This window comes from Schistocerca americana, chromosome 9, assembly GCF_021461395.2.
Source record: "Schistocerca americana isolate TAMUIC-IGC-003095 chromosome 9, iqSchAmer2.1, whole genome shotgun sequence".
Lineage (NCBI taxonomy): Eukaryota > Metazoa > Arthropoda > Insecta > Orthoptera > Acrididae > Schistocerca > Schistocerca americana.
This window is the reverse complement of record NC_060127.1, coordinates 9,049,760-9,070,931: the sequence shown is the minus strand read 5'-3', so window position 1 is coordinate 9,070,931 and position 21,172 is coordinate 9,049,760. Positions and strand designations below refer to the sequence as shown.

The window sequence follows — 21,172 nt, the reverse complement described above, 5'->3', positions numbered from 1 at the left end:
CAGCAGCTCAAGGCGGTAATCGTCATCACAGTTTTCCAATATATAACAGCTGTGAGGCGTCCCCTCCTCAAAATGTATTGGCGACAGACCCTCGGAAGGGGGTCACTGTTATGCTGAAAAAACTGAAGTTTCAAGAAGCAGCGTTAATGATGAATCTCCGAATATAGTGCAATGCCGAACGTTTCGCCACGGTAGGTATCGCGAAGACACTTTTCCTGCGATTCATACTTGAATGGCATTGGAAAAAGAAATAACCGAATACACAGTACAGTGCGAAAGTACTCCCTGTCATGCAGTTCAGTGGTGTGCAGACTATCATTGTAGATGAACCTGTAGAGAAGACAGCATGATGACTGACACGTTGCCTTTCTGGCTTCTCTCTCGTGATCTTCGGCCGTCATTTGTTTAATGATCGTTCTGTCGATGCGCTAGCGCGAGTGGCTGGCATTGTTTTAAGGCTTCAGCCTCCATTGCTGGAGTCCAGCCAATGTATCAGAGGCTTTCTCTCTGATCATTACCGTCATGGTTCTCCCCTCGCAATCTGCGATCGTTCGCCGCAGTCCTGGAATTCAGAATCCCCAGCACTAGCCGCTAAAATGCCTTTATGTGCCCTATAAGGTCTAATCTTGTTTTCACGCCGCTGCTTGCAGGATGAACAGTATCTCTAAATTCTCCATGTAACACTGGCTCCTGGAATTTCGTAGGAGAAACACTTTGCGTCTATCTTCACACTTCAGCCAGTTCAGTTTCTCAGTGACTCTCGGCCGTGGGCCAGACAAACCTGAGACCATTCGTGCTACCGTTCTCTGTATGCGTTCAGTATCCTGTGTTAGTCCTATTTGGTGTGCGTCAAACATACTTTAGCAATATCCTAGAACGGGCCGCCTGAGTGTCTTACAGGCAACCCCCCGTTGTAGGCGGACTGTACTTCCCCACCGCTTTACACACGACCGAGCCCATGTTATCATTCCAAATCACGTGCCTACCTAGGTACTTGATTGAGCTGACTGGTTCGTGTTGTGATTAAGCCTAGATGTACGATGTTACTTTTCTCTGTTTTCTGAAGGGCACAATTTCAAATTTCTCAACATTTAAAGTAAGTTGTCAGTCTCTGCGACACTTGAAGATCTTATCAAAATATGACTGGATATTTGCATAGCTTTTTTCGGACAGTACTTCACTATAACTGACCTAATAATTTGCAAACAGTCTGACGTTACTACTAATATAGTATGATAAGTCATTAATATACAATGTGAACAGCAATGATTTTAAGGCACTTTCTGGGGCACACCTTAAAGTATTTCCACTGGGTGGTTATAATTAAACTGCAGCTACTGACAGAGGTCCAGTGACGGCTGTAATTATCATACGGTGCCGAAACTTGGTAGACATAGTAATGTGCTAATACGGAACTGAATTACAGTGGAAAAAATTAGTTCCAATTTTGGTCACTAGGTGCAAATCTGACGCTGTAGATCATCTCGTCGACGTCTCCGGTGCTCATACAGAACAAACTGCGTAAGCAACGGTAAATAATAATCATATCAGCATTGCCCCCTTTCTCAATGGTTCGAATGGCTCTGAGCACTATGGGACTCGACTGCTGAGGTCATTAGTCCCCTAGAACTTAGAACTAGTTAAACCTAACTAACCTAAGGACATCACAAAAATCCATGCCCGAGGCAGGATTCGAACCTGCGACCGTAGCGGTCTTGCGGTTCCAGACTGCAGTGCCTTTAACCGCACGGCCACTTCGGCCGGCCTTTCTCAATGTTTGACGTTTTCTGCCGATGTCCCGTTCCTTATCCATTACAGATGGAAGCATTTCTATAAGTCGTCCTTGCATTCACAGCGCCAGGTTTGGAATTTGGTGGCCACAATTGAAACTAATTTTTTGCAACACAAATCGGGTCAGCAATATCGCATTAGGAAATCTAAGAAGTCTCTATGGCATAGGATAGTTACAGCCCACACTGGAAGGCCGTCAGTAGCTGAGCTTTAACCACGACCACCCCCTGCACCCAAGATAACATGCTGCGCGCTCGTTACTAGTAACCTTCAATACAGACGTAAATTTCACTTGGTACCCCATACAAATGGCACTATGGGACTTAACATCTGAGGTCACCAGTCCCCTAGAACTTAGAACTACTTAAACCTAACAAACCTAAGGGGGAATCATTCGGGGAAGTGGAAACAAAACGACTATTCACATTAGTGTGTAGAATTTATGAGTCTGGCGATATACCATCTGACTTTCGGAAAAGCATCATCAACACAATTCCGAAGACGGCAAGAGATCACAAGTGCGAGAATTATCGCACAATCAGCTTAACAGCTCATGCATCGAAGCTGCTTACAAGAATAATATTCAGAAGAATGGAAAAGAAAATTGAGAATGCGCTAGGTGACGATCAGTTTGGCTTTAAGAAAAATAAAGGGACGAGAGAGGCAATTCTGATCTTACGGCTAATAATGGAAGCAAGGCTAAAGAAAAATCAAGACACGTTCATAGGATTTGTCGACCTGGAAAAAGCGTTCGACAATATAAAATGGTGCAAGCTGTTCGAGATTCTGAAAAAGTAGGGGTAAGCTATAGGGAGAGACGGGTCATATACAATATGTACAACAACCAAGAGGGAATAATAAGAGTGGACGATCAAGAACGAAGTGCACGTATTAAGAAGGGTGTAAGACAAGGCTGTAGCCTTTCGCCCGTACTCTTCAATCTGTACATCGAGGAAGCAATGATGGAAATAAAAGAAAGGTTCAGGAGTGGAATTAAAATACAAAGTGAAAGGATATCAAGGATACGATTCGCTGATGACATTGCTATCCTGAGTGAAAGTGAAGAAGAATTAAATGATCTGCTGAACGGAATGAACAGTCTAATGAGTACACAGTATGGTTTGAGAGTAAATCGGAGAAAGACGAAGGTAATGAGAAGTAGTAGAAATGAGAACACTGAGAAACTTAACATCAGGACTGTTGATCACGAAGTCAATGAAGGAATTCTGCTACCTTGGCAGTAAAATAACCAATGACGGACGCAGCAAGGAGGACATCAAAAGCAGACTAGCTATGGCAAAAAAGGCATTTCTGGCCAAGAGAAGTCTACTAATATCAAATACCGGCCTTAATTTGAGGAAGAAATTTCTGAGGATGTACGTCTGGAGTACAGCATTGTATGGTAGTGAAACATGGACTGTGGGAAAACCGGAACAGAAGAGAATCGAAGCATTAGAGATGTGGTGCTATAGACGAATGTTGAAAATTAAGTGGACTGATAAGGTAAGGAATGAGGAGGTTCTACGCAGAATCGGAGAGGAAAGGAACATGTCGAAAACACTGATAAGGAGAAGGGACAGGATGATAGGACATCTGCTAAGACATGAGGGAATGACTTTCATGGTACTAGAGGGAGCTGTAGAGGGCAAAAACTGTAGAGGAAGACAGAGATTGGAATACGTCAAGCAAATAATTGAGGACGTAGGTTGCAAGTGCTACTCTGAGATGAAGAGGTTAGCACAGGAAAGGAATTCGTGGCGGGCCGCATCAAACCAGTCAGTAGACTGATGACCACAAAAAAAAAAACCGAAGGACATCACACACATCCATGCCCGAGGCAGGATTCGAACCTGCGACCGTAGCAGCATCGCGGTTCCAGACTGAAGCGCCTAGAACCGCTCGCCCACTCCGGCCGGCTTACCCCATACAGGAGTAACTTCGATAATAGAGTTGACATGGTACTGAGGTAAATGTTTATTGGATGTAAAGAAATTCTGCATCTACCTGAATACGTTGATCGGCGACTTTCAGGATGTCATGCGACAGCTGTTCGGTGACGTCACGAGCATTCTGCTACAGATACCTCACTATATACGAGCTGAGAATAGAAGGGTTGGAGAAAAAAGTGGAAACATCCAAGAAATGCGTATTTGAACACACAAGCGCCAGGAACTGGCGCCGTTGTATTGGTCGACGAACAGCACCTGTGCCGTGTCCTCAGTCGTGCTCAGAACAGTATTGAGGGTAGCTGTGAGTACATTATGTCGGAGACAAGTGGATTACAACGTGAGGAAATTGTCGGTGCTCGTATGGTGGTGCTTCTGTAACAAAGGTAGCCGAAGTGTATGATGTATCAAGAGGGGCTGTGTCGGAGATTTATACCACATGCAAAGAAATCGGAAAAAAAACGCGGACAAAAGTGTATGTTGACTGATCGTGACGGAGGGTGATTAAAGAGGAATGTGACGAAAAATAAGGGCACTACAGCTGAAAAGTCACGGCAGAACAAACGTCGCACTACCGGACCGTGTCAGCATCAAAACAACACCAACGAAGCCCCACGAGCAAGCTGTAACTGCACAGCCACTCATCATTGATGCAAATACCCATAGAATGGAAATGAGGAATTGAAGCCATCAACTCTCTACCACGAAGAAAAGGGAGAAAGTCATTTGCTCAGAGGAACCTTGTTTTGCACTGCCTTCAGCTTTACAAACAGTTACATCCCAAGGCTGAAACATGGGGTGGACTCGGTGTTCATTCGTACTATTCTACGGGCCCGATTGTTACTCTGTAATGTCGCATTTCTGCCAGGGATTATAGTACAGTGTTAGCTGACCACGTCCATCCCACGATGCAGTGTTTGTTCCCCAGTGTTGATGCGCTGTTCCAATATGACAGAATTCGTGTTCACGCAGCTTACTTCTCCCAGGACTGGTTTTGTTGGCATGAACATGAACTTTCGCATCTCCCCTGCTTAGCACAATCACCATATCTGAAGATTATTGATCCGTTGTGATTTACTTCGGAGAGAAGGGTGAGTGATCGCTATCTATCTCCATGATCGCTAACTAAATTTGTCACTATTTTGCAGGAAGAATGGTGTAAGATTGCCCTGAAAACCTACGATCCTGTATTTATCCATTGCTAGACGACTGCAAGTCTTTTTGAATGCCATCTGGTTTCCTGCTCTGTATTAGGCATGGTAATGTGTTTTCGGTCTTTTCATATTTCTGTCCAATTCGTGGATACTCTAAGATCTACATCTACATCTACATTTATACTCCGCAAGCCACCCAACGGTGTGTGGCGGAGGGCACTTTACGTGCCACTGTCATTACCTCCCTTTTCTGTTCCAGTCGCGTATGGTTCGCGGGAAGAACGACTGTCTGAAAGCTTCCGTGCGCGCTCGAATCTCTCTAATTTTACATTCGTGATCTCCTCGGGAGGTATAAGTAGGGGGAAGCAATATATTCGATACCTCATCCAGAAACGCACCCTCTCGAAACCTGGTGAGCAAGCTACACCGCGATGCAGAGCGCCTCTCTTGCAGAGTCTGCCACTTGAGTTTGCTACACATCTCCGTAACGCTATCACGATTACCAAATAACCCTGTGACGAAACGCGCCGCTCTTCTTTGGATCTTCTCTATCTCCTCCGTCAACCCGATCTGGTACGGATCCCACACTGATCAGCAATACTCAAGTATAGGTCGAACGAGTGTTTTGTAAGCCACCTCCTTTGTTGATGGACTACATTTTCTAAGGACTCTCCCAATGAATCTCAACCTGGTACCCGCCTTACCAACAATTAATTTTATATGATCATTCCACTTCAAATCGTTCCGCACGCATACTCCCAGATATTTTACAGAAGTAACTGCTACCAGTGTTTGTTCCGCTATCATATAATCATACAATAAAGGATCCTTCTTTCTATGTGTTCGCAGTACATTACATTTGTCTATGTTAAGGGCGAGTTGCCACTCCCTACACCAAGTGCCTATCCGCTGCAGATCTTCCTGCATTTCGCAGCAGTTTTCTAATGCTGCAACTTCTCTGTATACTACAGCATCATCCGCGAAAAGCCGCATGGAACTTCCGACACTATCTACTAGGTCATTTATATATATTGTGAAAAGCAATGGTCCCATAACACTCCCCTGTGTCACGCCAGAGGTTACTTTAACGTCTGTAGACGTCTCCCCATTGATAACAACGTGCTGTGTTCTGTTTGCTAAAAACTTTTCAATCCAGCCACACAGCTGGTCTGATATTCCGTAGGCTCTTACTTTGTTTATCAGGCGGCAGTGCGGAACTGTATCGAACGGCTTCCGGAAGTCAAGGAAAATGGCATCTACCTGGGAGCCTGTATCTAATATTTTCTGGGTCTCATGAACAAATAAAGCGAATTGGGTCTCACACGATCGCTGTTTTCGGAATCCATGTTGATTCCTACAGAGTAGATTCTGGGTTTCCAAAAACGACATGATACGCGAACAAAAATCATGTTCTAAAATTCTACAACAGATCGACGTCAGAGATATAGGTCTATAGTTTTGCGCATCTGCTCGGTGACCCTTATTGAAGACTGGGACTACCTGTGCTCTTTTCCAATCATTTGGAACCTTCCGTTCCTCTAGAGACTTGCGGTACACGGCTGTTAGAAGGGGGACAAGCTCTTTCGCGTAATCTGTTTATTTATTTTATTTATTTATTTATTTATTGTTCCGTGGGACCACATTTAGGAGAAGTCTCCATGGTCATGGAACGAGTCAATACATGAAATTATAACACGATTGTAGAAACACATAAAATGAAACAAGTCGTTAGTTTAAATAAAGAAAATCAAGAATGTAACACTGGAATTTGCTTAATTTTTTATCTCTTCCAGGAGCTCCTCGACAGAATAGAAGGAGTGAGCCATGAGGAAACTCTTCAGTTTAGACTTAAAAGTGTTTGGGCTACTGCTAAGATTTTTGAGTTCTTGTGGTAGCTTATTGAAAATGGATGCAGCAGAATACTGCACTCCTTTCTGCACAAGAGTCAAGGAAGTGCATTCCACATGCAGATTTGATTTCTGCCTAGTATTAACTGAGTGAAAGCTGCTAACTCTTGGGAATAAGCTAATATTGCTAACAACAAACGACATTAAAGAAAATACATACTGTGAGGGCAATGTCAAAATTCCCAGACTATTGAATAGGGGTCGACAAGAGGTTTTCGAACTTACACCATACATAGCTCGAACAGCCCGTTTTTGAGCCAAAAATACCCTTTTTGAATCATAAGAATTACCCCAAAAAATAATACCATATGACATAAGCGTATGAAAATATGCGAAGTATACTACTTTTCGTGTTGAAATGTCACTTACTTCAGATACTGTTCTAATGGTAAATAAAGCGGCATTTAGTTTCTGAACAAGATCCTGAACATGGGCTTTCCACAACAGCTTACTATCTATCCGTACGCCTAGGAACTTGAACTGTTCCGTCTCGCTTATAACATGCCCATTCTGTCTGATTAAAATGTCAGTTCTTGTTGAATTGTGGGTTAGAAACTGTAAAAACTGAGTCTTACTGTGATTTAGCATCAAATTATTTTCCACAAGCCACGAACTTACTTCATGAACTACATTATTTGATAATGTTTCAATATTACACACAAGATCCTTCACTACCAAGGTGGTGTCATCAGCAAACAGAAATATTTTTGAATCACCTGTAATACTAGAAGGCATATCATTTACATAAATAAGGAACAGCAGTGGCCCCAGCACCGACCCTTGGGGAACGCCCCATTTAACAGTGCCCCATTGGGACTGAACATCATTACCACTCTCAATATTGCGGAGGATTACCTTCTGCTTTCTGTTCTTAAAGTAGGAGGCGAACCAATTGTAAGCTACTCCCCTTACTCCATAATGTTCCAACTTCTGCAGTAATATTTTGTGGTCAACACAGTCAAAAGCCTTCGTTAAATCAAAGAAAACACCTAACGTTCTCAACCTTTTATTTAATCCGTCCAAAACCTCACAGAGAAAAGAGAATATAGCATTTTCAGTTGTTAAGCCATTTCTAAAACCAAACTGTACATTTGACAGCAAATTATGTGAATTTAAATGCTGCAGTAACCTTGTATATACAAGCCTCTCGATAACTTTAGCAAACACCGATGGCATAGAAATAGGTCTATAATTGTCAACATTATCCCTGTCTCCCTTTTTATAAAGTGGCTTCACTACCGAGTACTTTAATCGGTCAGGAAACCGACCACTGCTAAAGGAAAAGTTACAGATATGGCTAAGTACTGAGCTAATATACGTGGAACAATACTTCAGTATTCTGCTAGATACCCCGTCATATCCATGAGAGTTCTTGGTCTTTAGTGATTTAATTATTAACTCAATCTCCCTCTTGTCAGTATCATGGAGGAGCATTTCAGGTAACAGTCTCGGAACACTTTTTTCTAAGAGCGCTATATGATTCCCTGTTGGGACTAGGTTTCTATTTAGTTCACCTGCTATATTCAGAAAGTGATTATTAAGTACTGTACATATATGCGACTTATCAGCAACACGGACATCCCCACTACGCACTGATTCTATATCCTCGACCTGTCTCTGCAGACCAGCCACTTCCTTTACGACTGACCATATGGTTTTAATTTTATCCTGAGACTTAGCTATTCTATCTGCATACCACATACTTTTTGCCTTCCTAATAACTTTTTTAAGCACCTTACAATACTGTTTGTAATGGGCTGCTGCATTTAGATTTTGACTGTTTCTAACGTTTTGATATAATTGCCACTTTGTTCTACAAGATATTCTTATCCCTTTAGTCAGCCACCCAGGCTGCCTGTTTGTGCTAGTACCCTGTTTTAAACGTTCTAACGGAAAGCAACTTTCAAAGAGCACGAGAAAAGTCTTGAGGAAAGCATTATATTTATCGTCTACTGTATCAGCACTATAAACATCTTGCCAATCTTGTTCCTTGATAAGGTTTACAAAAGTCTGTACAGCAACTGGATCAGCTTTCCTAAAAAGTTGGTAACTATATTTAACATGTGTTGAAGCACAAAAATCTTTTAGACTTAAAATTTGTGCATCATGATCTGAAAGGCCATTCACCTTTTTGCTAACAGAATGCCCTTCTAATAATGACGAATGAACAAAAATATTGTCTATGGTTGTTCTACTGTTCCCTTGCACTCTCGTTGGAAAGAATACGGTTTGCATAAGATTATATGAATTAAGGAGGTCTACCAGCATCCTTTTCCTTGCACAATCACTTATACAATTAATATCACCACATATAACTAACTTTTTGTATTTCCTATAAAGTGAACCAAGAACCTCCTCTAGCTTTAGCAAAAATGTTGTGAAATCGGAGTCTGGGGATCTATAAATAACAACAGTAAGAAGTTTAGCTCCACTAAATTTAACCACACCTGCACAACATTCAAACACCTTTTCAGTGCAGTACTTTGAAACATCAATTGACTCAAATGGGATACCGTTTTTCACATACATGGCTACTCCCCCACACCGCAAAGAGCTCCTAGAAAAGCTGCCAGCCAACCTGTATCCTGGTAAAGGAAGCCTCTGAATTATCTCCTTATTTAAGAAGTGTTCAGATATACCAATAATTTCAGAGTCAACATCTATAAGCAGTTCACTAACTTTATCTCGAATACCTTGTATATTTTGATGAAATATACTAATTCCCTCATTAATCGGATACCCAAGCTTTGTAGAAAGTGGTTTCTTTGTTAGAGAGACTTCCCTTAAGCAGGAATACCTATCAGCTGACTTCAATCTAAAAAAGGTACAGCTCTAACACCCACAACTACCGGAATTTTCCCATGAGTGATCCCACCACCCCCACCTATGCTGTCACCTATAAGTTTTGCCAACCTCCCCTTCCCATACCTGTTGAGGTGCAGGCCATGTCTAGTGAAACCCGTCCTACTGATAGACTCCACCGACACCACTGAAATGTGACTCATGCCTTCTGTCATCAGCGCACCCCCAAGTCTCATGTTATTACGCCTGACGGCTATATTAAGATGAGGCCGATCGTGACGCTGAAACAGTTCCACGAAATGCACATTCGTGTTGCCAGTCTGAGTGGCTATCTTTTCCAGGTCACCATCTATGTCATACTTCCCATCCCTATCAATACTATTACCAGCCCCACCCACAATCACTACCTGATCCTCTTTAGTAAAATCCCTACATAACCCCCCTATGTTAAAAGTCACCTGAGCCAATCCTGCATTAGGCTTCACAATGCTGGTGACCTGGTACTCACTCCCCAAAACTTCCTGCAACTGCTGGCCTACACCTCTACCATGAGAACTACCTAACAGCAGAACCTTCTTCTTCCTCTTAGACTTTGCAACTGTCCTAGCCACCGTAACTGCTGAGGTCTGCTGCATACTTCCTACATCTACAGCTACTAGAGATTCCTCTCCACTAGACTCTGACAGTTGGTCATATCTATTACAAACACCAATAGTAAAGCTATCTGAAAATCTCCTTCTCCTAGCAGATCTCTTGCCAACAGCCAGCTCCCATTCCCCAACCCCCTTCTCCCTCCTCATCCTATCTAGCTCCTACTGTGCGTTTTTCAACTGCACCTGAAGGGCACAGATCTTACGCTCCTGCTCCTCTATCAACTTACTCTTGCTACATAACCTGCAGTTCCAGGAGAGGATCTCACCAGAATGCCCACTGGCTTCCCCACTGCATTCCCCCCAGTGAAAATACTTCGAACAAGTCTCACACCGCAATCCACTACTCACGAACCTACGGCAAAGCCCACACTTCTCACTCATGGTAAAATTTTACAATTATTGAAACAAGAAAACAACTTTATCTAAGTTCCGCTACTACAATAAGAAGATGTTAAAAACTGACTACAATTATCACAAACTTGCTCTACAAGGGAAGTAACTACTATTATTGAAAGTATTAATCAACAACAAATGAGAATATAACAAAATACTAACACAGAAAGAAAATCAAACGTCTAATGACAGTAACGAAACTGAAAGCAGTTCGCAAAAATTTCTTCTGAAGTTATTTCACCGGAAAACACCAAGAACACCGGTTGAAGACCACTAAAGTTCCTAAATAAAATACTATACACAAACAATTAATTAGTACTTAGCTTTCGATGCGCCGCTACAGCTGCAACTGGTCAGCGCGGAATGTAAACACGGGTAAGAGGTTAAGTTGCTCGATACGAAACACTCACAAATATCAGGCCACAACACAGGAAATGCAGAGGTGAATGAAGAAACCACTAATAAGTCACTTATATAGTAAATATTATCACAAAAACAGTTAAAATATATATCTGAAAACTAAAAATAGATGAAAACTTAGAGAGCGATCTCACACGCAGTCACGCGCTTATGACGTCACACCAAAGATACCGACAGACAACTCACGACTGACCCAAAATTGCAACAATACGTCATTTAAATGATAACTAACTGAAAACCTCAACTGCCGACAGGTGTTGTTGATATACCTCGATGTGGACAGCGGAAAATGTGTGCCCTGAGCGGGACTCGAACCCGGGATCTTCTGCTTACATGGCAAACGCTCTACCCATCTGAGCCACCGAGGACATCGAACTGGTATTCCGCCAGGTCCAGTGGACTTTCCTCTGTTGAGCGATTCCAGTTGCTTTTCTATTCCTTAGACACTTATATCGATGTCAGCCATTTTTCCGTTCGTGCGAGGATTTGGAGATTCTACAGTTAATATAGGTTGGTGATATTGGACGGTTGTTTTGTGGGTCAGTTCTGCTACTTTCCGAGCAGGGCCGCTTGACCTTTGTATTCTTCCAGACTGAGCGTATAGTATTTTTTGTTCGAGCGATCTACAGTAGATTACGGTCAAACGAGGGATCAAATTGTATATGAACTCAGTATGTCCAGTTAGGCTTTCAGAACCCACGCGTGCAGACACAAACAAAGAAATGCGTACAGCGTCTTTAATTACATTATCGATAGTAAACAAGCAGGTTGGCAGCGTCAGTTTTGCAGACAACTGCAGTCTGCTGGCCTTACCTGGCGGGTGTGGAACTGGTGCAGCGCCTCCTCCGTCTTGCCCAGAGCCCTGATGGTGACCAGGCCGTTCAGCGAGTCGGCCACGTGGGCGTACAGCCGAATCCTCCCTGCACAAGGGCGGGCCGCTTTACGCTTCCCCATCAGCAACCACCTGCTGCACAAACTCGCCACCGACATAGCTGCCCCTGAGTGAGAGACTTCCTTATCCAGAAATGACGAGCACGGTCAAAGAAAAAGTGAGAAACGGCTGGCATGCGCAATGGGACTGGACCTACATCTCTAAATGGGTGCACTATTATCGGCTGATTTACTAAAGTGAGCGTCATTTATGTTGGCGGCCGAGTTTAGGTTCGTTCTGCGCATCTGACGTCACAAAACACAGTCAGCCAATGAACAGAGAACGACGTTGCCAGATCTCGACTGCAGTGCATAGCATGGACGAGTGTCTTCAGTTTTAGAAACGCTCAGTCATAAATAAAGTAATAGAACAAAAGCAATGTCTTGATAGCAGACTTTCTTTTATAGAAAGTTTTGAAAAAGCATTCTTTATACCAATTGCTTCATATTCTATTAATTAATTAAACCAAACAAGCAATAAGACTCCTAATTCAGGCGATAGCAAGGAAAGGTGTTTGTATCAATCTCACGAACCGCTTTTTCGCAATAAAGAACAGCGGTAATTGTTTATTTCCTATTGTACTTCGACGAAGCGTGAGTAATTCATAGTCATACCAACAGTGTTTGTCGGTATTTTGCATGACGCGTTACAATCCTCAAGGCGTTAAGTACTCAGAGGAGCTGTGTTAGCGTAACAGTTAAGATGTTGGGCTTCTATGCGAAAGGTTATGAGTTCAAACCTTGTGTGCTGCTTAATATTTTCATTATTTAAAAACAATATATAAGTGCCTTACTTCACTAATTATATTCGTTTGAATGCAATTTTTTTTAAATTTCTAGTGCTTTGTCTCTTCATTAACCCTTTTGCTGCTGCAGACACGTAATCCCCGCATTCCACGCTGTGCGCGATTTTGTCATCACTGCACTGCTCGCCTGTGCAGACACATGGTGTTCCCACTGCTTTGACACACTTATCATTCGATTTCACAAAAACTATTTGGCCCAAAAATTTGATTTTTACACGTCTTCTTGACTGATATCTTCCCCCCATAAATGACTTAATTTTGTTTCGATGTTCAACGCAGTTATTATGCAGTAATTATGTAGTAATTTTATATGAAATTTAGGTATCTTGTCCACATTTCATTCTCAACATTGTGGCAACTAAAATCGACCATACGGAAAGTATACTCTATGGACTTATACCTCTGCAAACTTTTCAAAATTTCGTGCAGTGGTTTACAATATTTAATGCTGCATAATAACTACGTTGAACATCGAAACAAAATTAAGTCATTTATGGGGGGAAGGTATCAGTCAAGAAGACATGTAAAAATCTAATTTTTGGGCCAAATAGTTTTTGTGGAATCGAATGATAAGAGTGTCAAAGCAGTCGGAACACGATGTGTCTGCACAGGCGAGCAGTGCAGTGACAAAATCGCGCACAGCGCGGAATGCAGGGAGCACGTCTTTGTAGCAGCGAAAGGGTTAATGCGGCCATGGTGGCTTTACTTCATGAACTGCGCGCTCCCCCCTAAACGTAAGCTTGTGAACTATGCTATACTATGGCGCTGCTTCTATTGGCGCGTGCGTCGTGTGCAACTGGCAACGCAGCAATCTCCCGCGTCTGGGCGGGCATGCGCGAGCCGCCAAGATAAAAGAATTGAACTATAGTTGGAGCAGAAGCAGAAGAGTCATAAAAACGATTGCAGGGTTGCGCTTAAATTATTGCAAATTTCCAACCCATCTGTTCTGAAATGGACTGGATGAGTCTCTACTACGGAACTTACTCGATGAAAGAATCGTGAAGTATCAACTATTTTCGAGCACCTCACACAAATAACGGCAAAAATCTTCTACCCGAACACTGGTTGACGCAGAGGCTATCCTTTCAACATCGACGGCAGTGTTGTTGTAAACATGAAACGGTAAACTACTGTTAAATATGAAGGTCAGCCACTTAAATATATATGACCTAACTAACTAGAGGTGCTGTGCATATGTCTGGACATTTTGTTTTATGTTATGCTATTTGTGAACTTACGATAAACTAATCTTATAAGTTGTTTCCAGTGATCTGATTTTTCAATCCTTTATTAATATCGTAATTTTTTGTACATAGGAACTAATGAAATACATATCAGATTAGCTAATTTTAATTTTAATAATGAACAGCAGTTGAGGCTATTCATTATTAAAATAAAAATTAATAATTATACAGTTGCTGACAGGGCCGCGAAATGTTGAAGATATTTAAATATATTAGAAAAGCCATTAATAATGATGCAATGTCGATGGCTTATGGAGACAGCCATATGGCAATAAGGAGATAAGAAGTATAGGTATCGTGTCAATCATTCCATTTATTTTATTTGTTATTTATTGATTTACTCTATGATGGGTGCTTAGAAAGAAACTGTGAGACAACGTGGAATGAAATTTAATGCAAACAAATGTGAGATCCCAGTTACAACGAACGGAATAAGGATTGAAGGTGAACAACTGAAGAAGGTGGAGAGTGTCAAGTACTTGGGAAGCGTGATAGAGGAAACTGGAAGAAATGGGAAAGGGGCCAGGAGAGAGACAGGAATATTTCTGCGAAGTGTTGAGAGCCTGGTTTGGAACAAAGAGGTCTCACAAAAAAGCAAAGAAGTAACAAAGAAGTTACGACATCAGAATACTGAGCTATACATCTGTAACGTAGTTAATGAAGAAAATAGATGTAAGCAGATTACTGGCATGTGAATTGAAGTTCCTCAGAAGTAGATTAGGAGAAACAAAGTGACAGCATGAAGATTGAAAGGGTAAGGAAAATAGTGAAACAGCAATGCTTGCAGAGCAGGTCAGAAACATCGTGACTAATGTGGTATTGGACACTTAAAAAGAATGGAAAACACCAGGATTTCGAAGAAGATACATGAAATGGAGATGAGAAGGAAACAGTCAAGGGGAAACCAAGGGACAGATGGCTGAGAGGTGTGGAGGAGTGTGTTGAAAAATGAGGCAAACATAACAGGAGTATATCGCGAGGCTTATGTTCCTCCCGGGTTCCCGGGTTCGATTCCCGGCGGGGTCAGGGATTTTCTCTGCCTCGTGATGGCTGGGTGTTGTGTGATGTCCTTAGGTTAGTTAGGTTTAAGTAGTTCTAAGTTCTAGGGGACTGATGACCATAGATGTTAAGTCCCATAGTGCTCAGAGCCATTTTTTGCTTATGTTCCAAGCAGGCCCAGCTTGGGGCTGGACACTGCTTAAGATGATGATTTGTTGATGACTTCATCCCTGCAAGACTAGGGCAATCAGACTCTGTCTTGCATGTAACCAGGTATTCTACATAATTAACATTATGTTCAGTGCGACACAAAAGTTAGAAAAAAGGTATTAATTTAAAGTGTGATATAAGGTTTATTATTGTCTATTACATAATTAATAAAAACAGATATATCTTTAAGCACGTAGAACACCTGGTCAGATGTGACTGTAACTTCAAAGACGCACACGCCATCAGCGGGGATTTAAATGGTTAGATCTGCAGTTCCCTTCGATACACAGAATGGCCACCGTAGTGCATTAGTCCTGTTGTGTTTAGTGTTGTTAAGAGGCCTAATAGAGTACATAAGGGCCTGAACAGCGTTAGATGTTGAGTGATCGCTGCCAAGGACACGCACATGCTGAGTACTCGTGTGTGACAGCATTATCAGCACGTGACCGAGTTCGAAAGGAGGGGGTCTCCATTTAGCAAGCTGGTCGAATCGAGCAATATGCAGATTTTTGGGGCATTGGGATGAGGCAGTGACCAAATGTTGGACTGTAGGGGGAACCATGAGGGCAGGCATGATCGTCGTCAAGGTTCCACTCGTTCACGCCGGCCGGTGTGACCGATCGGTTCTAGGCGCTTCAGTCTGGAACCGCGCGACCGCTACGGTCGCAGGTTCGAATCCTGCCTAGGGCATGGATGTGGGTGATTAGGTTAGTTAGGTTTAAGTAGTTCTAAGTTCTAGGGGACTGGTGACCTCAGATGTTGAGTCCCATAGTGCTCAGAGCCAGTCGTTCACGTCTGACCATCTCAATGGAGGATCGCCATATCGTGCTCCAGGCACATCGCACCCCTTCACTTCTAGGTGTGCCATCTGAGGACTAGTAACGGACTCCCTGCAACATTCTGCGTAATCGCACACAGTTGGTTGGAGACCAGCAGCAGCCGGCATAGGGAATCACTGTCCAACATGTAGGCTGCCGTTACCACCACAACACAAACGTCTGCTTTTGGTGTGGTTCTTGCCCAGGAAGCATGGTCTGCTGATGAACGATGTCGTATTGTGTGGACCGTGAATGACGGTTCTGTACTCCCCTAGATGACCTTCATCTGCAAGTATGGTGGCGGCCTGGGGAGAGATCCCAATCTTCCAACGTCTCAAAGTGGCACAGTGGAATTTCTCTTGGCGTGATTGTGTGGGTGGCCATCAGGTATGATTTTATGTCATGCCTGGTAGCGACTAATGGCACAATGGTACGTCACGGAGATCTTCGATCCTCGTGTGTTACCTCTCACGCGTCAGTATCATGGTGGCAGTTTTCAGTAGGTGCGTGTGTCTACGAACGCTCTGCATAATGTACAGGTAGTCCTTTGGTCAGCAATATCTCCAGATCTGATAGAGCATGTCTGCGACCAGCTCGAATGTCAATTCCGTCCAGTGCCACTATCAACAATATTATGTAGCTCCGTCAAACAAGACAGGAAAAGGGGGGAATAAGGGAAAAAAGTTGGTGTAGTCGCAAATTTTTGGACACTTGTAGCCTAGTAATGCTATGAACAACATTCTAAAAATCCCACTTGGAGTCAATTTTTGGAGGGGTGACAGGACCCTTCAAGGTCACTTTCTGAAGTCTTTCGTGAATGGCTCGAAAACCGCAGCTACTTCAGAAAGTTTCTGTCCAGATCTCTTATGTGAGTAGACAAGCTAACTTCACCGAGCTTGTGTTTATGTAGTGGACTTATTTGCAGTTCATTGACTGAGTCAGCCTGGCTGAGGGCCGGATACAGCGAATCAGTGCATGTGTCCAGGTCACATTTGGTGCAGCGCCATCTGATATGTGTGGTCACACTGCCAAGTTCTTTGTAAATTTGACCCTGTTTTGTAATCACTGAGGTAACTGCACATACCCTCTCAGCGTGTGAAGTTGCATTTCGTGTCCTTCCTTCGTGTGCTTCACTATTTTTGTCAGGTGCTATACATCTTATTAAATGGTCATGACGAAAGGGGCTGGGAGAGGGACGGGGGACGACGGGGGACGAGACACAGCGGTGCCAGGCGTTCACTCACTATAAGGGGGCTCGTGGACTGTGCATGTATTATACGAATATGGTGTCCGAAAGAACAGACACAATTGGTGATCTTGCTGCTCTCGAAGAATGAAATTACATTGAAATCCAGACCTTTGTAGCTGTTTACAGACGTTGATAAATATCAACAGGAACAGATGAAAATGTGGGCCCCGACCAGGACTCGATGGCTCAGTCGGATAGAGCGTCTGCAATGTAAGTAAGATATCGTGGCTTCGAGTCTCGGTCGGGGATGCCTGTTGATATTTATCAAAGAGCTACAAAGGTCTGGATTTCAATATAATTTGATACATGTACACACATCAAATAAGTTTTGCATCACCCCAGTTCCCAGAACTCCTGAAGATAGACGTTGACTGTGGATATTGTATCACAGACACAGTCTCTTTGACAGTCCCTTTGACAAGTCACTAAACCCACCCGAAGATGTATACAACCCTGCATGAGCAGCTCCTATTAGACGGGGTGGGGAGGCAGGGGGGGGGGGGGTTCGACTGGAGGTACACGGCTCGTGATGTCTGTAGTTAAACCAAGCCTAGACGGCCAATACAGCGGTTCGATCGCGTCCGCATTGTTACTTCGTGCCACGAAGGCCTCTCAACAAAGGAAGTGTCCAGGTGTCTCAAAGTGAATCAAACCGATGCGATGTTGTTCAGACTTGGAGGGGATACAGAGAGACAGGAACTGTCGATGGCACGCCTCGCTCAGTCCACCTAGGGGCTACTACTGCAGTGGATGACCGCTACCTACGGATTATGGCTCGGAGGAATCCTGACAGCAACGCCACCAAGTTGAATAATGCTTTTTGTGCAGCCACAGGACGTCGTGTTACGACTCAAACTGTGTGCAATGGGCTGCATGATGCGCAACTTCACTCCCATCGTCCATGGAGAAATCCATCTTTGCAACCAGGACACCATGCGGTGCGTTACAAATGGGCCCAACAACATGCCGAATGGACTGCTTAACGATTGGCATCGCGTTTTCTTCACCGATCAGTGTCGCATATGCCTTCAAGCAGACAATCGTCAGAGACATGTTTTGAGGTAACCCGGTCAGGCACACTGTCCAAGGTGGCATTATGTGGGGCCGACGTACGTCGCTGGTGGTCATGGATGGCGCCGTACCGGCTGTACGATACGTGAATGACATCCTCCGACCGATATTGCAACCATATCGGCAGCATACTGGAGGCATTCGCCTTCATAGACATAAATTCGCGCCCTCATCGTGCACATCTTCTGAATGACTTCCTTCAGGATTACGACATCGCTCGACTAGGGTGGCCAGCATGTTCTCCAGACATGAACCCTGTGGCACATGCCTGGGGTAGATTGAAAAAGGGCTGTTTATGGACGACGTGACCCGACACCACTCTGAGGGGTCTACGCCGAATCGCCGTTGAGGAGTAGGACAGTCTGGACCAACAGGGTCTTGATGAAATTGTGGATAGTGCGCCACGAATACAGGCATGCATCAATGCAAGAGGACGTGCTACTGGGTATTAGAGGTACCGGTGTGTACAGCAATCGTTACCTCTACCTCTGAAGCTCTCGTTGTATGGTGGCACAACATGAAATGTGTCGGTTTCATGAGCAATAAAAAGGGCGGAAATTATGTTTATGTTGATCTTTATTCCAGTTGTCTATACAGGGTCCGGGACTATCGGAACCGAGGTGATGCAAAAGTTTTTTTTATATGTGTATTAGGTTGGTGCGTAAGTTCTTAGCGATTTTGTTTTGCGTGTCGGTATTCCGATTTTATTTGTCGATTGTCATTTTTTATTTATAGTTCACCGTTGCTATGTCACTTTACATATTGTCATTCCGTCATTTGGAGACAGTGAGTGGAGCTGTGGATGATAGGAAATGGGGTGCCAAGTGCAGGAATCGGAACATTTCTGACATATTCTTCTGTTTGAGTTCCATAGAGGTGTGATAGCGGCGGTTGCAGGCAGAAACATTTGCGGCGTGTTTGAGGATAACGCCATTTTACGGAACACGGCAAGAGAATGGTTTACTAGTTTTAACGAGGGTCGTTTTGGCATTAGTGATTCTCCACCTTCTGGAACAAATTCGGGGTTTGATGAAGATCGTTTAAAAGCATTAATCCACGTCTGTGTACTTGAGAACTGGCGAATGTGACGAACTGTTATTAATTCCACCATCGTGCGACATTTTGAAGCAATGGGTATCGGTACCGCATGCTCTAAGCCAAAATCACAAAAATCAGCGCGTGACGATACGTGCATCTCTGCTTGCTCGTCATCAACTGACTCGCGAATAACACCGACCATTCGTATCCTGTATAGTTAGTGATGACGGGAAATGGTGTCTTTAAGCTAGTATAAAGAAAAAGAAAGGAAAGGTAGAATACAAATAAAGCAGGAAGTCCCCGTACAAAGACCTGCGCGCATCCACAAAAGATAATGTTTAACATTGGTGGAACAGCGACGGTGTGGTGTACTACGTACTGCTATTTGTACCTGTTGTGTCTATTAAACTTATGGAAAAACGCTACGAAGCTACGGGTCAATCTAATATAAATACGGCAGAAAAATAACTCTGTCCCTTTCAATGGTAGCACACTGGACTCGCATTCGGGAGGACGACGGTTCAATCCCGTCTCCAGCCATCCTGATTTAGGTTTTCCGTGATTTCCCTAAATCGTTTCAGGCAAATGCCGGGAAGGTTCCTTTGAAAGGGCACGGCCGATTTCCTTCCCAATCCTTCCCTAACCCGAGCTTGCGCTCCGTCTCTAATGACCTCGTTGTCGACGGGACGTTAAACACTAACCTAACCTATGTCCCTTTCATGTGACGTTGCAGGCACACGAACTGTTGAGCGTTGTCTGCGGAAACAAATAGTGGCTCTTAATTCTTTCTGGCCAGAGACTGACATAATTCTAGATATTAACAATTTCGATTGTACCGAAAAGTGGTACATTTCTCGTCGTGTCCTTCGTGTGAGTGACATACAAGAATCAAAAAGTTGTTGTTCATTTCGAGTCGTGACTATGAACGACGCAACAGACACGACGTTTACACGATGTTCGCAAGACGAAAATTTCTGAAATTCGATCGTCGCTGTCTTGGTTACATGTCAGCTCTGAACCGATTTTGATATACCTGTCAAACTTCGGTGCTGCGAGCACCAGTCGTTGCAGACGTATGGTCACTGGGTATTAACACTAACAGATGTTAAGTATTTACGCTTAGTTAAAATGCACCTACTGTGCTGTGTTTGAACCTATGCACCAACCCAACTGATGGATGATGGGAGCTTCAGCTGGACTCACGTTTGCTCTCGAGGCTCTTGGCGGCCCTGGATGCCGCGCCGTACACTCTGGCGACGCAGAAGATGGCGCTCAGCGCGAGGGCCATCGCCAGCAGCGACTGGTAGTCCACTATGGCGATGACGACGCAGTGGCCCAAGATGTTCATCAGCAGCTGGAATTTCGTCAGTTTTTCCATTTACTGATCTGTTGACGCACCAGTCGTCTGTATCTGTAGTACGAGGGCTATCCACAAAGTACATTACGTTTTGGAATTAGAAATAAATAAAGTATTGGAAATTTTCTTATTATATACAGACGAAAGCCACACTTAAATACTACTTTTCTACATAGTTGCCATTTAAATTAAGGCACTTATCGTAGCGATGGACGAGCTTGGAAACTCCTTCGTCGTAAAATTCGGCCGCCTGCGCCTTCAAGCACGTGGTTACCTCTTCTTGAAGCTGCGCGTCGTCATCAAAACGCTGCATAGCCAACCACTTCTTCATTGCTGGGAATAAGTGGAACTCGCTCGGTGCCAGGTCGGGACTGTACGGCGGAT

General features: G+C 43.6%; 1 protein-coding gene across 3 annotated transcripts in view; it reads right to left on the bottom strand.

The window, feature by feature from the left end:
- LOC124551160 (putative uncharacterized protein YKR104W) overlaps window positions 1-20,782 on the bottom strand; it is a 92,776-nt gene extending 71,994 nt beyond the window's left edge. For all 3 annotated transcript variants that reach the window (XM_047126132.1, XM_047126133.1, XM_047126134.1), the window contains exons 1-2: window positions 20,635-20,782; window positions 11,880-11,986 (exon numbers count right to left, since the gene is read on the bottom strand). In XM_047126132.1, coding sequence (XP_046982088.1) covers window positions 11,880-11,986; window positions 20,635-20,779 — 252 coding nt within the window. In that variant the 5' untranslated portion in view covers window positions 20,780-20,782. The remainder of the gene's footprint in view (window positions 1-11,879; window positions 11,987-20,634) is intronic.
- Window positions 20,783-21,172: the final 390 nt, after the last annotated feature.